This window comes from Plasmodium chabaudi (genome assembly GCF_900002335.3).
Source record: "Plasmodium chabaudi chabaudi strain AS genome assembly, chromosome: 13".
Taxonomy (NCBI): domain Eukaryota; phylum Apicomplexa; class Aconoidasida; order Haemosporida; family Plasmodiidae; genus Plasmodium; species Plasmodium chabaudi.
The window spans coordinates 62,847-83,144 of record NC_030113.2 but is presented as its reverse complement, the minus strand read 5'-3'; the positions used below and the strand labels follow the sequence as shown (position 1 = coordinate 83,144).

Genomic DNA, 20,298 nt, shown 5'->3' with positions numbered 1-20,298 from the left:
GCATAAACAATTAATATACAAAGAAAACATTCTTAAAACACAAAAACATTTTATGATGGCAACTTAAAGCGGCCATATACATGGTTTATTAACATAAATCTCTAACATTATGGTGCTGAAAATATGTGTAAATGAAAAAATAATCTAAAACCTTTTCAATAATGCATTTTTGTTAAATGGAACCATGCTAGTCAATCTAAGAAAAAAAACGGAAATAAATGAATATATAAAATGTTTAAATTTTTTGAAAATTATAGTATATATTATAAATATGCGCATTTATTTAAACAATTGTTGAGAATTATAATGTTATTAAAATATGCATATCGCTTACAGATTCGATACGGGTGATTTTAACACAATTGTCTTGTTTTTCAATGAGGTGTCCACCTATATTAAGAAAATTTTTATTTAATTTTCCTTTTCTAATATCTTCTTCAGAATCAATGTCAATTTTGAATAAATTTGCGCTTTCTACAATTGTGTTTTTATATTCTTTATCAGAAGGGTGGTGATCAATTATATTTGCTGAGGTCATGACAATTATAGTTTTGTCTTCGGATATCTACAAAATTAATAAAAGCGTATTTGAATAAATTATTGTGAAATTTGAGAAGTACGATTTATATAGAAACATAAGAGAATCGGTTTCCTTACTTCAACTTTTGTAGCTAAAGCATAAAAATATTTCCAGCGGCTAAAAATCGATTTTTTGTAACGTTGTTGTATGATTACTAAATTTGGATTGTACACACGGGCAATTTTTCCTAAAATAAAATATTATAAAATCGCATAGATGAAATTAAAATGTCATGAATTTGAAGATATGAGAAACAGTAAATAGCATCATATAACACTGGAAATAATAAATAACAAAATGTCAAATAAATAGTAACAATATCATGCTTATTTGGCTAATTATTTATGTTATGTATACTTTTAGTAGATTTATAATCGAACGGGTTGAGAATATTGGGATTCCATATGTCGGCTACTACTTTATTATACTAATGGAAGCAAAGAGGAATATATGTATATAAATTATAATAAATTTTTTAATTTCAATTCGGTTTATAACTTTTTATGTCGTTCATTAATTGATACCTTATTCGGATCATCCTTTATATATATAAACTTTTTAACATCGGTATTGTCATTATGCTTTTTTTTATAATAGGACGTATTAATACCATAACCTTTTTCATATAATTCATAACCATCTTCACTTGCAGCATGATGTACTAAATGTTCTATAGCTTCGTTCATAAGTTTTTCTGCATTTTGTATTTCTTCGGGATTTGCACATAATAAGTGTTTGTTGCTTTCATATATTTCTTCTGAACTATCATTGATCAAAATGGACATGTTTTTTATGCGTACAAAAATAAAGGTGTTGTATTTATATTATAACATTGTTGTATAGAAACATATTCAATATTTTCATAATGAAATATGTAATATATATGGATGCATTTTCTTACGTAGTATAACTATTTTTTGATTCTGTTTTTGTAACTTTTTCTGGAGCAGGCTCAGTTGCAAGGGTTTTATTATTCAGATATACTGAGACACTTAATAGAAAAAAAACAATTTGAATATAAAATTTATTCATTTTGGAGCTTTATAAACAAAATATTAAAAAATATATTAATGTTTTATTAGTAAAAATTAACAACTCGAAAATCTGGGAAAGTATAATTAAAATTGAAGCAAACAGTTTTTTCAAATAAAGTATAAACAACTAATATTTAAACGACAAAATGTATGCTTTTATCAGATTTATAATTTTAACATATTTTTATTTAAACAATTTAATCATAAGACGGCATCAATAGCTGAAGTATTCATAAATAACGAATATCAAAAATATTATGATTCATAATTTAATTAATATTATAACATCTAAAAATAAATAATTTTAATTATATATATGATATTTTTAATGTATAGCATTATATATACGCAAATTTTATATTTTAATAAATGATTAAACTCGATTTAAAATTTATAAAACGTCCAATTACGTATGGAATCCCATATATACTTATATTTATATATAATAGAAAAAATATACGTTGTTTTTGTTTAATAGAAAATCAATCATTTAAAATAAAAATATAAAAGTAAGAAAATAATATAAAATATATATTTGTTTTAACATAATTATATATATTTATATTAATAATTATATTAAAATAATTAATTTAATCGATAGATACAGTTAATTTTTTACATTACTAATATTATTATATAACAATATTTTTACTTTATTATAATAATAGCATGATAAAATATATTTGATGGTAAATCACGCTTTCTGTATTTTTTTTTCCAATTTTAGCTGAATTTTATTAAATAAAAAATTTCCAGCAAATTTCTTAAATCTTATAAAAATTATTTATTGGTAGTAATATTGACGCCCATTTTTTTTATATTAATACAAGTTATAAACCCCCTTTTAATAATAAAACAAAGTATATATATAATTAAAAAAAATACAAATAAATAAAATATAAAAATAAAATATTAAAGCATAAAGTTGTAAAATCAAGAATATATATATGCATACATAAAATTAATTTAGTTCTTAATTTTAATATTCTTGGTGTTGGCGTTCATCCTTTACGAATCATGTATTGCATTATGGGTCAAGGTTATGTATTATGGGTTAGTGTTTGGTTAGATGCATTTGCGTTTTGAGTTAGGGCTAGGAATATATTTTTATTAATTTGTTTATAATTTGATAATATTTTGGTCTACAAATGCTGATTAAATATATGTATCATCCCCGTATGTCTAATCTCGAGATTATGTCTAAATATGTAACTAAAAAATGGGCATGGCCATTAATATGAATGGGGTCTCATTACACATTTTTCGTACGTTATAATAGTTTCATATAATTCGTTCGTATATATTAAATATAACAATATTATAACTTCATATTATGTGTTCTAATGCTAAATTTGGCTAACTATTTATAAGAATCCTTATTATTTATTATATAAGATTTGTTATCTTACATCTATATTGAATCATGAATAATAAAATATACTTCTTTATTTCATGAAAACATTATTTAGTAAAACATATTGCTTGTCTCATTATAACTTTGATTTAAATTGTATATTGGCAACAGAACAGTATATTAATCTTATATATGAAGCTGTAATATATTATCAGGTTCATTTGCAACATTTATCTACATTATAATATACCTTCAGATAAATGAGTATATTTTTAACATTAATTAAGCATAATATTATATAATAGATAATCACAAAATATCGATCGAGATTCGATAATACAACATTATCCATAAAGGCATTTATGCATCTAATATTTTTAACAATGCATAAAAAATCCACTATATATATGGATACTGTCCTTTTAACTTTCAGTTATATATATCATTTTATGCTAAAGTTTTAAATTAAAATAAAAGAAATAATTATATGTACATTAATCTATTTACTATAGAGGTATAATTCTAGATTAATCATTGTTATTTTTTAAATTTTATAATTTTGAGGTATAAATAAATTATATTTTAAAATAGTTAAAAAATAAAATATAAATATATTAGTAAAGTTTATAACATATTTTGTTCTAATAATTTAAAATAATATAATAGATAAAATTAAAGTTGTTATTACATGCCTATACATATAAACTAGTAAAATATTCTACCAATAACTAATATTGAAATATGATTTTATTATAAAACAAATTATTTATTATTGAAAAATGCTACAATTTTGTTAAAATGTAAAATACACACTTTAAGTCTCTATTATATGCTACGTACAATTGTTTTCTATAAATATTCAATAACAAATTATATAAAGATATAATGGTATTTATATCAGAGATATATAAATATATGCTTATTGAATGAATAATAAATAAATGAAAAATAATAGTGCATCATAAAGGAATCACTGTTATATATCTGTTAAAGATCCAATTTGGAATATGTATTTTTTATTCTAAAAAACTGGATCAATGAAAAGAGGGGTAAAGATTCAATTTAAGAATCAAAAAATGAAAGAAGAAAATAAATCATTAATATATTGTCCAGATTATATCAATTGATATAATTAAGACATGCCCTATTTGGAGATAATTTTTAATGAAAATTATTTGATTTATAAGAACAGTTAAAATGACAGAAATAGTAAAAGAAAAACAAAACTTATAGATTTTGAGTACAAAAAGTGAATTAACATAACAATATAAAAATAATGCCATAAATAAATATCTTTCACAAATTATAATACTTACGTTTGTAACACTCACAAATTTAATACATATAGATGAATTATAATATTAAAAACATAAACAAATTATATATGCCAAACATTATTATAATGAAAAAATGATTTATAATGCTAATTTAAATCAACCATTATGCATGAAAATAAATCATATTACTAACATAAATTTTCTAATATTACAGTGCTGAAAAGTATATATGAATGAATGATCTGAAGCTTTTCCAATAATGCATTTTTGTTAAAAGGTAGAATGCCCTTCAATCTATGAAAAAAAACATAAATGGATAAATTTTTTGCAAATCATAGTATATATTATAAATATGTACATTTATTTAAAACAATATTCTTTTAACAATCGTTGAAATAAGCTATTAAATTTATATATCGCTTACAGATTCGACATAGGTGATTTCAAGATTTTCGCCTTTTTTTTCAATGAGATATCCAGCCAAGTTAACATGCGCATTACTTGATTCATATTGTCTAATGTAACTCTCAGAATCAACGCTAGTTTGAAATTCATTTGCGCTTTTTACGATTTTGTTTTGATATTTTTTTCTGTAAGGGTTGTGATCATTTATATTTGCTGACGTCATGGCAATTACAGTTTTGTTTTCTGATATCTACAAAATTAATAAAAGAGTATTTGAATAAATTATTGTGAATAATATAGAAATATTATTTATAAAGAAGCATAAGAAGAAAAGTTTTCTTACTTGAGCTCTTTTCATTAAAGCATAAAAATATTTCTGATTGCCTTTAGAATCTTTTTCGTAACGTTGTTGTATTAATACTAAATTTGGATCGTACACACGGGCAACTATTAAAAAAAATAATTTTGTATTATGTAAAATAAAATATTATGAATTTGAAGACATGGGAAACAGTAAAGCACAGAATGTCGAATAATTAGTAACAGTGTTATGTTAATTTGACTAATTGCTTATGTTTTGCATACTTTTAACAATGCCTCTATTGTAAGTATTGGGGGTATCGGGATCCCAATATTTGCTTATTATTGCATCATACTAATGGAAACAAAGAAAAATATATGGATATAAATTATAATAATTTTTTAATTTTAATTTGGTTTATAACTTAATATTGTTTGTTAATTGATACCTGATTGGAAGCATAAATATTTAAATTAATTTTTAGAATATCTGTATCGTCATCAAGTTTTTTTATATAATGAGATAGACCATTATCAGGATTTTTTACAAATAATTTAAAACCGTCTTTACTTGTAGCATAGTGCTCTAAATATTTTACAGCTTCGTTCATAACTTGGTCTGCATGCATAGCTTCTCCTGAACTGACACATAATCGGTGCTTGTTTTTTTCATATACTTCTTCGGGACTGTCATTGATAAAAATAAACATATTTTTAATGTTTACAAAAATAAAATTGTATTTATATTATAACATGGTTGTACAGGCGTATATTTAATATTTTCATAATGAAACATGTAATATAATATATTTCTGCATTTTCTTACGTAGGATAATTATGGTATAATTGGGGTGTTGTATTTTCTTTTGAAGCACGCTCAGTTGCAAGGGTTTCCTTATTCGCATATACGAAAATGCTTAAAAGAGATAAAGCGATTTGAATATAAAACTTATTCATTTTGAACTTTACAAACAAAATATGAAAATTTATATTAGTATTTTTTTTAATTAAAAATTAACAATTCGAAAAGTTGAAGATGCGTAATTAAAATTGAAGAAAATATTTTTTTTCCAATAAAGCATAAAAAAAATACAAACTATTATTTAAACAACAGTTTTGTATGCTTTTATCAGATTTGTAATTTTAATATATTTGTTATTTAAATAATTCAATCAAAAACGACGTCAATAATCGAAGCTTATAAATAATTAATATCGATAATTTCATTCATATTATGATATCTAAAATAAATAATTTTAATTATATAATGATATTTTTAACATATAACATTATGAATACGTAAATTTTATATTTTTATAAGTGATTAAACTCTATTTAAAATTTACAAAACGTTCCATTACGCAGGAAATTGCATGTATATTAATATTTATATATAATAGAAAAAAACAATTGTTTTTACCTATATAAAATAAATTATTTAAAATAAAAATATAAAAGAAAATAATGTAAAAAATATATATGCTTTATTAATAATTATATTAAATAATTGTTTTACTATTTTTTTCATTTCTTTTACAACAATTTTTTGGAAATCTAGATTTAATATAAACATGTCTATTGTGTTTTAAATATAAAAATAATTTAATTTGAGAAATGCAATTAATTAAATATATTATTAATACTACCATAATAACCATATTTTTACCTCATCAAAATAATAGTATGATAAAATATATATGACGATAAATCGAATTTTCTGTATTTTTTTTTTATGCTTTTAATAAAAATTTTACTAAATAACATTTTTCTATCAAAATTGTTAATTTTATAAAAATTGTTTATTGGTAGTAATATTGATGCCCATATTTTTTTATATTAATACAAATTATGTATTTCCTTTTAATAATAAAACATAATATATATAATTAAAAAAAATACAAATAAATAAAAATATAAAAATAAAATAATGAAACATAAAGTTGTAAAAGCACGAAATACGTATACATACGTAAAATTAATTTATTTTTTAATTATAATATTCCTGATGCCGAGTTGTTCATGCATTATGGGTCAGGGTTCTGTATCATGGGTTATCGTTTTGTTCTATGGAATTTATGTTTTGGGTTAGGGTTATATTTTTATTAATTTGTTTATAATTTGGTAATATTTATTGGTCTGAAAATGGTGATTAAATATATGTGTCATCCTAGTATATTTGATCCCGAGATATCTAAATATGACCCCAAAAGGGGTATAACCATTAATATGAAAGGGGACACCTAAAATATTTTCCATAAGTTATAATACTTCTATCTAATTCGTTCATATATATTAACGTGGCAATATTATATTTCATATTTTATTGCTAATTTTGGCTAACTATATATAAGAAGCATTATTATATAAGACTTGCTAATCAGAGGCTATATTTAATCATGAATAGCACATTATTTTTCTTTATTTGATGAAAAATTTTATTTGCGCCACTATTATTTTGATTTAAATTATAGCATTCTTCAACCGAGTTGTAATAATAAAACTAAATATATATCTATAAACTATAATAAAACTTATTTTGAACATTCCTCTGCAATACAATATATAATCAGATTAACATATGTGTTTTTAACATTAATTAAACAAACTAATAATACATAATAGGTAACCAAAAAATATAGATTCATAAAATATCAATCGAGATTCGATAATATAACGTTATCTATAAAAGACATTTTATGCATCTAACATTTTTGTAATACATAAAAATTGAACTATATATACAATAGTTTTAAGTTTTTAAGTTTTTAATTGTAGTTACTATTATCCTTTTGTATTTTCTTTACATTTGTATTAAAATTAATTAATATTAATAGAAGTTGTTTTTTACGCTTTATATATTTGAGGAATAAATAAATTATAAGTATATTAATAAAATTCCATATCATATTTTGTTCCAATAATTTTTCTAATAATTATAAATAATATATAAAATATCGTTATTATATAACTATACATATAAACTAGTAAAATGTTTTACCAATAAGAAATATAGAAATGCTGTTTTATTGTGAAAACGCCATATAATTAAAATTAATATTAATTTTGTTGAGAAAGCAAATAATAATAAAATTTATTTGAATTAATAATATTTATATTAGGTTATTATATATACAAACTTATAAATTTATATTTTAAATATATTGTTATTACGAAATAATATATATATTATAAAATGTTATCCTTTAAAACAATGGAACAAGGAAATTTACTAATTGGTTTAAAATATTTCTCTTGAGTGCATTAATTATCTCATTGTGGTATACAGTGATATGCCAGTAACAATAATAATAGTAATAATAATGGATTAGTATGTTACTAAATATGAACAAATATATTATGTTTATTTGATACACCACATGTGTATAAATTCATTTATATATTCTAAAACGGGTGGCAAAATCAAAATTGTATCCATACACGATAAAATGAAATATTATAACATTTATTTAAGCTTTAATGTGGTAATATTAGAATTAGCACTACAAGAAAAACAATATTAATTAAAGTAATAATTATATAGTTTCATTAAAAATACATTTATTTTATTATAGAAATAAATAACGTTTTATTACAAACTGTGCAATACACAATATATGTTTAAATTATAAGTAAAAATGTGCACTTAAAATGGTAGTCCATGCTATATGCTTCTCAAATTAATTAATTATTCCAACCAAACCATGAATACAATTTAAAAATTAATATATTTAAATTATATTTATTTGATTTAATGTTTAAAATATATTTTTTAATTGTTTATATGATAAATAACTAATAAGGATGAAAAGAATAATATACATTTTATATATACTAATTATTATTCTAAAACTAATTTATATTCATGATTCATTTTAATTGTAGTAGCTCAATTAACCTAATTTTTATATTATGCTTTTTTAATTTAAAAAATTAGATACTATATGCACTCACAACTATTCATTAATTATATTTATATATAAAGAAATGTTAGCACATAAGCAATTTTATTACATATTTTAAGGTGAATTATTAAGATAATTAAACGTATTATATTCATTTATTTAGAAAAAATAATAATATTAAATTTAAACACAAATTGTGTTTATATTTATTAGAAATATATAAAAAGTTGTAATATTTCACGTTGAGCAATAACATATATCAATACATGACATTCAAATAATGAGATACAAATATATTTTTAACAATTATAGTAATAATGCATTTCTAATTCTGTACATTTTTATAATAATATAAAATTGGCGGCCTCTTTACTATAAATCTAAAAAATGCATAGTCCTCAATGCATAAGCATATAATAATTAGAAAATGTGTTTTATTTAAACTTATTGAAATGTTACACAAAATAATACAATGAAGCTATTTCAAATATTATTAAGAATAGCGATATTTCGCATATGATAAAAATGGTTCGAACAAATCACAAAATAAGAATGCTTATCTCAATTGCAACAAAAGTTAATATAAGTTTTATTTCATTATATTATTTTAAAATTAATATTATTATTGAGAATAATGCTAAACTGGGCTTAACTATTTAAAATTTCACATATAAAGACAAATAATTGCATAAATTTTTTGGTGTAGTATATAAGTTTTATGTAAAAACAATATGATGCCAATCTACAGTTTAAAAACAAAATTCCATTACAATGGACAAACATAAAATAATGGTAAATAAATTTATTTTAAAATAAAACATATATATCCTTAATTTTATTATGTTTAACTTATTTCAAATCATATTAAATTTTATTTGATAAATTTTGAATTAATGCATATTTTTATAAATATTTGTTAGTGTGAATTTCTTATTGAAGCCGATAGCTATTTTAATGGTAAAAATGTCAAAATGAATGAAATTAACAAACACGCAACCATCAAAGGATATTGCTATAATGATGATTGTAAAACAAATGAAGATAGTATTAATGCTTTGACCGCATATATAATTAAGGAATTCAAAACTTCAATAAATCAGCATGATTATAATAAGTATGATGAATGTTTCTTGATGTGGCTAAGTGATAAATTGCTTAAGATGTACTACGATAGCAAAGGCAAAGATGTCAAAAAAGGCTTTGTCTATCTTATTACTTTAAATCAGGCTTATGACAAATATTTAAAGAAAAATAAAGTAAAATTGGATTATTGGGATCTTTTTGGTCATATAAATGGTTTGAAAGAAGCTAATCTTAAGTATATGAGCGAATTTTATAAATTACTTAATAATATATGTAAAACAATTGCAGATTATAAAGATAACGGTGCTGGAAGTAAGCAACTTTCTAAATATTCTAAAAATTGCCTTAATCAATATAAAATACTTTATAACAACATTTCTGAATGCAGATCATATCTTCGTTTATTGAATAAATTAAAAGGTATATATGATGATTTTAGAGTTTCTGCTATTGAGGAAAGTGATTCAAAAAATAATTTAGAAACTAAGCTTCAAAAACTTACAAGAGAAGATGGAGTAGAGATGAACGCAGTGAGAAGTTTTATATCATATAAATTTAGTAAAAAAAAATGTTATTCCCAAAAAAAAAAACCTAATCCAGGACCGGCACCGACTATAACGATTCAAAAAGAATCACCCGGCTCTCACGGTGTATCAAATGCTGCAGGAGGTCAATTATCAAATCAAGAGAATACATCAAAAGGTTCAGATAGTGGCCAACATAAAACAACAAATGAAATAGGAAAACAAGATGGTGGAATAGTACATACACCAGAACAACCACCAGATGGTCAACAACAAAATTCGGGCTCTAAACAAGGAACTTCAAGTAGTGGGTCAGAAAATTCAGATGATTTGGAAAATAGGGACAGCATGCCTTCTACAGATGACCCAGAAAAACAACCATTAATATCAGAGACAAAAGAATCGTCGTCACCAGAAACATCACAGGAAACACAACTACAAACACAATCAGATCCTGCACAAACAGAAGGATCAAATCGTTCAGATGGACAAGGCGGTTCTAAAAGTGAAACAAAGGATTTGGGCAGTGAAAGCGGAAATGGGGATGGTGGAGCCAGTGAACCAGGAGCTCCAAGCGGTGGAACAGGTGATCCTCCATCAGGAAATCATGCGCCAAGTCAAGACGGGAAACCAGATATACCAAATCCATTAGATCAAACAGGAACATCGAGTACATCAGGAGGATCTATTGATTTGGGGTCGGTATTTCATGAATTCCTATTAAATGGCACACAATTTTATAATAAAGCTTCCCAATTTATTAAAGACAATCATCAAAAGTTTAAAGAAGCTACAGATCAAATCAATGATGTATATAATGATACTGTGGATAATTTAAAAAGGGTTTACAATGCATCTATCATTTATTTTAGTGTCATGCTTAATAGTATAACTAACCAACTTGATCAAGTTGGCACTCCTAAACCAGGCAGCTCAGGGGATAGCTTACCACAAAATAGTGATCAATCAAAAGAAACTGGAGATCCACTACCACCTCAACCATCAACTCCATCAAAAGATCCAACACCAATTACATCGTCAGATCCATCACAAGATTCACCATCAAATCTACCACTCTCCCCACCGCCAAATTCACCTCCAATTTCATCACAACCAAACCAATCACCTTCACAATCACAATCTACCACACTGCAAAACCCACAAACCAGTCACCCTACTCAAAAAGGAAATGCTCAATTGGCAAAATCGCCAAGTTCTGGCCCCATTTCCAGAACCCCCTGGAATATAATTCCAACTACATGGAATGGATCAGGGGATTGTAAACCTGAAGTAAATTTTATGAATGCCACATTAGTATGTTGCACATCTGAACAGTGTAGTTTAACTGGAATATCAGTTACGCTTGTTTTAATACCCATTATTTTATTAATTGTGTATAAGGTAAATAATAATATAATTACTAAATACAAAACTTTTAAAGAATTTTCATTATTGCAAAAAATTATATATTTTTCCACATTTTTATGTTAGTATTTGTCATCTGGATGGAGAAAGGAAATGAAGAGAAAAAAAAACATGAAAAAGGTTATAAATTTGTTTGGCGCAAATAAAACGACAAAGACAGTTATAAACTCAACTTATGGAAAAAACCAAGTGCAAATAATTATAAAATCATCTAGTCGAAAAAAAAAGACTAAAAAATCTATAAATTCCATTTATGGGGAAAAATTTCCATTAGTAAATGTGTACAAACTTATGCAGGCTGATCCTGCACCATTTATTAATTTATTTTTTTTGTTAATTTTTTTTGTTTATAAAAGAAAAGAAAATACCATAGAATAATAAACTAATTAACTTTTTATTTTAATGTTAAAAATATGCGAATACGTATTTAAAATACAATATAAAATTCAAACAATAGTAAATAAACCGAATTTAATTTATTAGTATAAATAATTGGGATTTAGTATGTAAGGGCCATATTAAGGCTCATTTACCCTATTTTTATAAAAGATATAAAATATTATTAAATAATAATAAACACTTGAGAAGTATAACAAATAAGAATGCATTTAGATGCAAATAAACGCCAATAGAAAAATATAAGTTTATAAACTGTCAGGCATGTTATTAAATGAGCTTTTAGATTATACTAAAGACACTTATCTAAAAATATGCAAAAAAATATATTCTTGGTTGAATTCGTTACATAAACTCATTTGTTTACAATTAAAATATTGTATTCTTTACGAAAATTGTTTGTTATTTGAAAAAAAAACATAAATATGAAAATGTTTGCAATTATATATCTATTTCTCTAGTGGTAGCAGTTGTTATATATTTATATGATGATGTTGCATGTAAATTATTGGATTATTTTATTTATATTTTAAATATTAAAATTAATTTTGTCATATTAAATATAATGGTTTAATTAAACAAAAAATATTCAGAATGAATATATATATTTTTTATGCATTAAAAGCAAATCATATTATTTATGTTAAAATAAAAGTAAAATTTTAAATCGTGTTAACTTATAATTGCACAATTATAAATTTGTGGATTGTTTAAGATAGCAAAAACATATAATTTTATTAAAATATACGCTCATAAATATTTAATAAATTTTTACATAATTTAAAATTAAACAAGTTGTAATATTAAATAATACCATTATTTTTGTAAAACAATAATAAATAAAAAGGAAATCGAAAAAGAATAAGTAATATATATTATTTTAAAGCGTTATCTTCGAAAAACACTTTCTATTAATAAAAAAATGAATAAAAGGATACTTAGTTTAGTTTGTATCGCCTTGTATGCCCTTTTGGATGTATCAGTACATTGCGCCCAACACAAAGTAAGTTACCAAAATAAAATATAAACTAATATATAGAAAATTATATAATAGTGGTTATTATATGTTATGGCATATATATATATTATGTTTATGTTCTTGTATGACCGATCTAAGGCATTTGATGTAGGAAATGAAAGCGCTCGTGATGCTGAAGAAATAAACAGAAGTAATGAAAAAAATGGTATAAAATTTAATCACAGAAACCCATTAAAGAATAAATATCCTAAAGACGTGGATGCCGATGATGATCCAGATAAATATTATGAAGAAGAAGAAGATAAATATCATGAAGAAGATGAACATTATGAAGAAGATAAACATTATGAAGAAGACTATGACGAAGAAAATGAACGAAAAAAAAGACGATACTTGCTTGTGTGATCGATATGCTAATTAAGAATATGATGAGACTTTCCATTTATATATCTATGTGTTAATATTTTAAGTCTATTCTGATTGTATAAATGTTAAAATAAATACAATTTATTTATTATAAATTGTTAATAGAAGACTGATATACTTATTTACATTATTGTTTATAATTTGTGAAAGAATATTCCGAAAATAATTAATTGAAATATGATTGATTCGTTTGCTATCACCATAGTATTTTTAATTTATATTTTGTTTTACGACATATTTTTATGTTTGTTTTAATATTTTATATAAAATGTAGCTTTAAACATATAAATTTTAACATGAGTTTGTGTGTTTATTTTATTAATATATTTTTGGTCATTATTGTTTTGTAAGCACCAGCCTAGCATTTTTTCTCTTTTTTTGTAACACGACATAATAATAATTAACTTTATAAGTATAATTTGAACATTAAGAAGTCATTAATTAAAATACAAAAATATATCTTGTAAATTGAAGAATAATAAAAAAACATGAATTTATGAAATATTATTATATTTTTTATGTACACTTAGCTAAGCACCTTATAGTTATTCATAAATCTTTATTGTTTATATAAAAATGATTAAAAAAAGGTATAGCACAATTACCAGTAATAATGTTTTAAACAATAGCGATGATGACACTGATCATTGCATGAAGAATAGTATCTCCCTTTAGACGGGATATATTCAATATTTTATACAGGTACAATTATTATGTGAATATGTCTGCAATATAGTAGCATTAGGAAATAATTATAGTAAAAATATATCTTTTTTTGAAAACTATAAAGGCAAAGATAAATTTCGAGATGTGCTACGAATATTCAAAGGGAGCAAATGATTTATAGACATCCCAAAAGGAAATATTTTTTATTAAATAAAAAATAAGTACATATATATGTGAATTACATTAAATTAGCATAATAATTTAGTTTTAGACTTTATTTAAATGAATATTATGCATATATTTCATGTAAGAACATATTGCTCTCTCTTTAAGTTTGTACATATTTTCTTATTTCTTTATAACCCATAAATTTTCTTTAAAACAAAGCTTCGAAATTCGTCATTTTATATTTGACAGCCATGAAGGTTGTTATTTAGTTTTTCATAGTCAGATAAATACACACAAACATTACGCACTTACCATTTCAAAAACTATATTTATATTTACAATACAAGCCATGAATAAATTTTGTGCAAATCAAATACTGTTTAAAAACAAAATCTATGTTCTATAACAAAAATTTAAAACAAACATAATTCATGAAAACAAGTTTATTTTATTAGTATAAGTATCAAAATTTTAAAAGATGCTATTTGGAAATACGTTTATTTCTTTTTAATAATATCTCCTATTTTGGTAGTATTGAGCATTGCAGAGGCTGTCATATTTTTGTAAGTTTCTCTTGGGTTAGAGTTATCGGGAGCATAAGCATGTTCAATCTGAGAAAAGAGACAAAAATTAATAAATATATAAATGCTCCATTTTTATTATGAATGAATAGATATATTAAGATATGAACATTTATATATAATGCATATATTTTTGATAATGGTGAAACAAAATTATGTTACTAAAATTTTTATATTGCTTACAGAGGTGAGTTGGGTAATTTTAACGCCATTGGCTTCCTTTTTAATGAAAATTGCCACTAAGTTAAGATAGATTTGGTGTGAAAATCCTATTCTAATGCTGCTTTCAGAATTAACATCAGGATTGAATGAGTTTGCACTTGTTACGATAGGATTTACATAATTGAAATCCTTTGCTGGATGATGATCATTCATATCTGATGAAACCAAAACTATTGCAGTTTCGTCTTCTGATAGCTATAAATTAATAAAAAGTACATTTTCATAAATTAGGGCATAATAATATGAAAAAAGGTGCATCTAGAAGGATGAAGAAAAAAAAATATCCTTACTTCAACTTTGTTGGCTAATGCATTATAATATACACTCCATAAATTGATTTTGTAACGATGTTGTAGAAGTATTAAATTTTCATTGTATATTTGAGAAGTGATTCCTAAAAAAAATATATTTTTGTATACATGTAAATTAAAACATGATTAAATTTAACAAAATGAAAAATATTAAATAAAATATTGGGCATTAATGATAACAAAACAAGAAATACATCATAAAGATTGATAAGGACATTAAATAAATTGATTAAATACCTCCAATAAAGATATCATTGAAGATTTCTTCGACATTTTGATCCCATAACATATTTACTATGTCATCATACTAATAATAGCAAAAAATATATATTTATATATTAACAATTATATTTTGTTATTTTAAAATAATTTCATGAATTAAAAATTATTGCTTGTTCATTCATACATTATCGGCGTTTGGAATTGTAAATTCAAGCTTTCCAATTTCAGTATTATTTAATTCCTTAAAATGTAGAACTGCTCCATTTTCCGCATAATAAAACTTGTAATCATCTGTATGTTCGGCATGCTCTTTTGCAGCATTTAAAGCTTCGGCCATAACATCTGCTGCTTGTGTAGCTTCTTCAGAGTCGGAATATTCTTGGTGTCTATATCTTAAATTTAGATGTTGGCTATTTTCTTCATTTGAACTACAAATGGAGAAGGAATTATATTTTTAAATGCATTTTCGTTTATAATTTAGAAAAAATATATGCTTATAAAAAGCTATTTTGATTTTACAATTGTTATGCATATCTACATTCACAATACATATAATATTCTCATAATAAGCAGTATATACATATTTATATTCAATATAATGTTGCAATTATTTTCTTACGAATTAGTGTTTGCAACAGGTTCTATTGCAAATGCTATATTTTTCATATATCCTGTGACACTTAAAAGTGCCAAAGCAATCTTAATGTATCCTTTATTCATTTTTGAATTTGATAAATAAAAAATTAAAAAATATTAATATATTTTTTAGAAATTGAAAATTAACAAATATAAAGGTTGTATAATTATGTTAAATCGAAGCAATCGATTCTCGAAAAAATTATAAAAATTAATATTTATTTAAAAAACATAAATAATTTTTAAAATTCATTTATTTCATGCATTTATTATATTTTTAAATATAATTATTTTTTTAATATTATTGCATCTAATAAATACATACAGAATATAGAGTTCAGTGATGGTATTGTATTCTCTACATTATTAATCGTGTTTCGGTTTTTTTTATTTTTCTATTTAATTATTATTATTGAATTTTATATAATAATATTACAATTATGATTAGAATTATATATGTAAAATGCAACATGTTATCATATATAAAAATTAAAGTAAAGGGTCTTTTTAAAAGAATGCATAGATTAATTTTGTTTTTATTTAAGCCGTTGCATATAAGTGAACAACAATTATTGTAGCTTTAATAAATATCAAAAATCTTATATATTTAAAAAATACTTTTAGTTATACATAACATTATTAATATGATACATTATTGATACACAAACTTTTTGTTATTATAGTTTATAACTTAAAAATAAAACTGTAATTTATTCATTTGAGTATTACATGGGAGACTTACGCATGCATTGAAAAAACGTATATTATATAACACCCATATTTATTTGCCTAATAGAAATTGATAATAAGATATAAAAGCAGGATAATATTATAAAAATATATATTGTTTTAATGTAATGCTTGACTAAGTTTGATATAATATACGGAAACAATTATATTAATGAATATATAGTCATGCTAGAAATACAATTGTAATAATTATTATATAAAAATAGGTGTGGTGTTTCATAGCAATAATTTGATAAAATTTATACTATGAGAATCAAGCATTCTGTGATTTTTGTCACATTTAATACGCATTTTACTAAATAGCATTTTTTAGAAAAGTTGTTAAGTTATAAAAATTATTTATTGGTCGTAATATTGACAACCATGCTTTTTTATAAATGAATTTAAATTATAAATTCACTTTAATAGTAAAACAACGGATATATAAAATTAAAAAATATACAAATAAAATATAAAAACAAAATAATGAAACATAAAGTTGTAAAATCAAGAAATATATATAGATGCATCAATTTAATTTAGTTTTTAATTCTAATATTCTTGATACCGGCGGTGTTCATGCTTTATTGGCTATGACTTTGTTTTATGGAATCTATGCTTTGGATTGTGGTAATATTTTTATTAATTTGTTTATAATTTGATTATATTTGTAGTATTCACAAAATTAATACATATAGATGTATCCTAATATTAAAAGACATAAACAATTAATATGCAAAGAAAACATTCTTAAAACAAAAAAAAATTTTATCATGGCAACTTAAAGATGCCATTATACATGATTTATTAACATAAATATTCGAATATTATGGTATTGAAAAATATGTATGAAATATATGTTTCTATATGAAGGAATAAAGCATCGAAAGCTTTTCCAATAATGTGTTTTTGCTAAGTATAAATGTAACAATTTCCATCAATCTAAGAAAACAAACAAAAATGGATGGATATATAAAATGTTTAAATTTTTTGCAAATTATAGTATATATTATAAACATGTGCATTATTTAAAACAATATATTTGTTAACAATTGTTGAAATAAGTTATTAAATTTGTATATCGCTTACAGAGTTGATATAGGTGACACCAACATAAGTTTGGCATTCTTGAATTAAGTACCCAGCTAACCTAACGAATGTTTTTTTTAATTTTCCACTTCGAATATCCTCTTCAGAATCAATTTCAGTTGTGAATGAATTTGCGCTTTCTATTATTGTGTTTTTATATTCTTTATCGGAAGGGTGGTGATCAATTATGTTTGCTGAAGTCATGACAATTATACTTTCATATTTTGATAACTATAAAATTATTAAAAATATATTGCATAAATTATTGTGAAAAATATGATTTATAACGAAAAGAGACGAAAAGTTTCCTTACTTGAACCTTTTTAGCTAAAGCATAAAAATATTTCTCATGGCTCCATGGCCATTTTTTGAAACGTTGCTGTATGATTACTAAATTTGGATTGTACACACGAACAAATTTTGCTAAAAAAAATATTATAAAATTGCATAGATGAAATTAAAATATCATGAGTTTGAAGATATGGGAAACAATAAATAGTATCATATAACAACGACAATGACAATAACAAATAACGAAATATCGAATAAATAGTAACAATAATATGTTCATTTGGCTAATTATTTATGTTTTGCATACTTTTAGTATATGTATACTCGACCAGTTTGATAACATCAGGATTCCATATGTCGGCTACTACTTTATTATACTAATGGAAGAAAAGAGGAATATATGTATATAAATTATAATAATTTTTTAATTTTAATTTGGTTTATAACTTTTATGTCTTTCGTTAATTGATACCCTATTCGTATCCATCTTTCTATATGTGACCCTTACGACATCTGTATCGCCTTGATGTTTTTTTTTGAAAAAAACCATATGATCACGAACAATATGCGATATAGCTTTATAACCCTTTTTACATGTAGCATGATATTTTAAATGTTCTACAGCTTCGTTCATAAGTTTTTCCGCATTTTTTATTTCTTCGGGATTGGTACATAATAATTCTTTGTTTTTTTCATATATTTCTTCCGAACTATCATTGATCAAAATAAACATGATTTTTATGAGTACAAAAATAAAGGTGTTGCATTTATATTATAATATTGTTGCATAGGAGTATATTTAATATTTTCATAATGAAATATGTAATATATATCGATGCATTTTCTTACGTAACATAAAGATCTTTTGGTTTTATTTTTTTAGGTTTTCCTGGAGCAGGTTCAGTTGGAAGGGGTTTATCATTCATATATACTGAGACACTTAAAAGAAATAAAGCGATTTGAATAAAAGGTGTTGTATTTATATTATAGCATTATTGCATAGGTGTTTATTTAATATTTTCATAATGAAATATATAATATATATATTGATGTATTTTCTTACGTAGCATAACGATCTTTTGATTGGATTTTTTTAGCTATTTCTAGAGCAGATTCAGTTGCAAGGGGGTTATCATTCATATATACTGAGACACTTAAAAGAAATAAAGCGATTTGAATAAATTGTGTTATATTTATATTATAAAATTATTACATAGACGTATATTTATATTCTCATAATGAAATATGTAATATATATATTGATGCATTTTCTTACGTAACATGACTATTTTTTGATTTTATTTTTTTAGCTATTTCTGGAGCAGACTCAGTTGCAATGGTTTTATTATTCAGATATATTGAGACACTTAAAAGAAATAAAGCGATTTGAATATAAAATTTATTCATTTTAAACTTTACAAACAAAATATTAAAATTTATATTAGTATTTTTTTTAATTAAAAATTAACAACTCGAAAAGTTGCAGAAGTATAATTAAAATTGAAGAAAATATTTTTTTTCCAATAAGGCATAAAAAAAATACAAACTATTATTTAAACGACAATTTTGTATGCTTTTATCATATTTTTAATTTTAATACATTTTTTATTTAAATAATTCAATCATAAAACAACGTCAATAACCGAAGCTTACAAATAATTAATATCAATAATTTCATTAACATTATGATATCTAAAA

At 22.9% G+C, this 20,298-nt stretch overlaps 6 protein-coding genes across 6 annotated transcripts; 2 read left to right on the top strand and 4 right to left on the bottom strand.

Moving 5' to 3' along the window:
* Nucleotides 1-187: 187 nt before the first annotated feature.
* Nucleotides 188-1,612, bottom strand: PCHAS_1302400 (fam-a protein; the record flags this gene model as incomplete). The annotated part of the gene is made up of 6 exons (XM_016799061.1): nt 188-196; nt 335-565; nt 658-767; nt 938-1,007; nt 1,105-1,342; nt 1,482-1,612. The coding sequence occupies 6 exons, from the start codon at nt 1,610-1,612 to the stop codon at nt 188-190; spliced, it is 789 nt and encodes a 262-aa protein (XP_016654406.1).
* Nucleotides 1,613-4,515: 2,903 nt separating this feature from the next.
* PCHAS_1302300 (fam-a protein) lies at nt 4,516-5,907 on the bottom strand (the record flags this gene model as incomplete). Its single annotated transcript, XM_016799060.1, has 6 exons — nt 4,516-4,539; nt 4,670-4,900; nt 4,994-5,097; nt 5,236-5,305; nt 5,400-5,637; nt 5,777-5,907. The coding sequence occupies 6 exons, from the start codon at nt 5,905-5,907 to the stop codon at nt 4,516-4,518; spliced, it is 798 nt and encodes a 265-aa protein (XP_016654405.1).
* Nucleotides 5,908-9,623: 3,716 nt separating this feature from the next.
* PCHAS_1302200 (CIR protein) lies at nt 9,624-12,262 on the top strand (the record flags this gene model as incomplete). Its single annotated transcript, XM_016799059.1, has 3 exons — nt 9,624-9,644; nt 9,773-11,860; nt 11,951-12,262. 3 exons carry the CDS (start codon nt 9,624-9,626, stop codon nt 12,260-12,262), a joined length of 2,421 nt encoding a protein of 806 aa, XP_016654404.1.
* A 940-nt stretch (nt 12,263-13,202) lies between these two features.
* Nucleotides 13,203-13,664, top strand: PCHAS_1302050 (fam-c protein; the record flags this gene model as incomplete). Its single annotated transcript, XM_016799058.1, has 2 exons — nt 13,203-13,283; nt 13,398-13,664. The coding sequence occupies 2 exons, from the start codon at nt 13,203-13,205 to the stop codon at nt 13,662-13,664; spliced, it is 348 nt and encodes a 115-aa protein (XP_016654403.1).
* Nucleotides 13,665-15,016: 1,352 nt separating this feature from the next.
* Nucleotides 15,017-16,575, bottom strand: PCHAS_1302100 (fam-a protein; the record flags this gene model as incomplete). The annotated part of the gene is made up of 6 exons (XM_016799057.1): nt 15,017-15,130; nt 15,284-15,517; nt 15,613-15,716; nt 15,871-15,940; nt 16,040-16,283; nt 16,475-16,575. 6 exons carry the CDS (start codon nt 16,573-16,575, stop codon nt 15,017-15,019), a joined length of 867 nt encoding a protein of 288 aa, XP_016654402.1.
* A 1,557-nt stretch (nt 16,576-18,132) lies between these two features.
* Nucleotides 18,133-20,007, bottom strand: PCHAS_1302000 (fam-a protein; the record flags this gene model as incomplete). The annotated part of the gene is made up of 8 exons (XM_016799056.1): nt 18,133-18,162; nt 18,310-18,540; nt 18,623-18,732; nt 18,908-18,977; nt 19,073-19,310; nt 19,450-19,539; nt 19,664-19,753; nt 19,877-20,007. The coding sequence occupies 8 exons, from the start codon at nt 20,005-20,007 to the stop codon at nt 18,133-18,135; spliced, it is 990 nt and encodes a 329-aa protein (XP_016654401.1).
* Nucleotides 20,008-20,298: the final 291 nt, after the last annotated feature.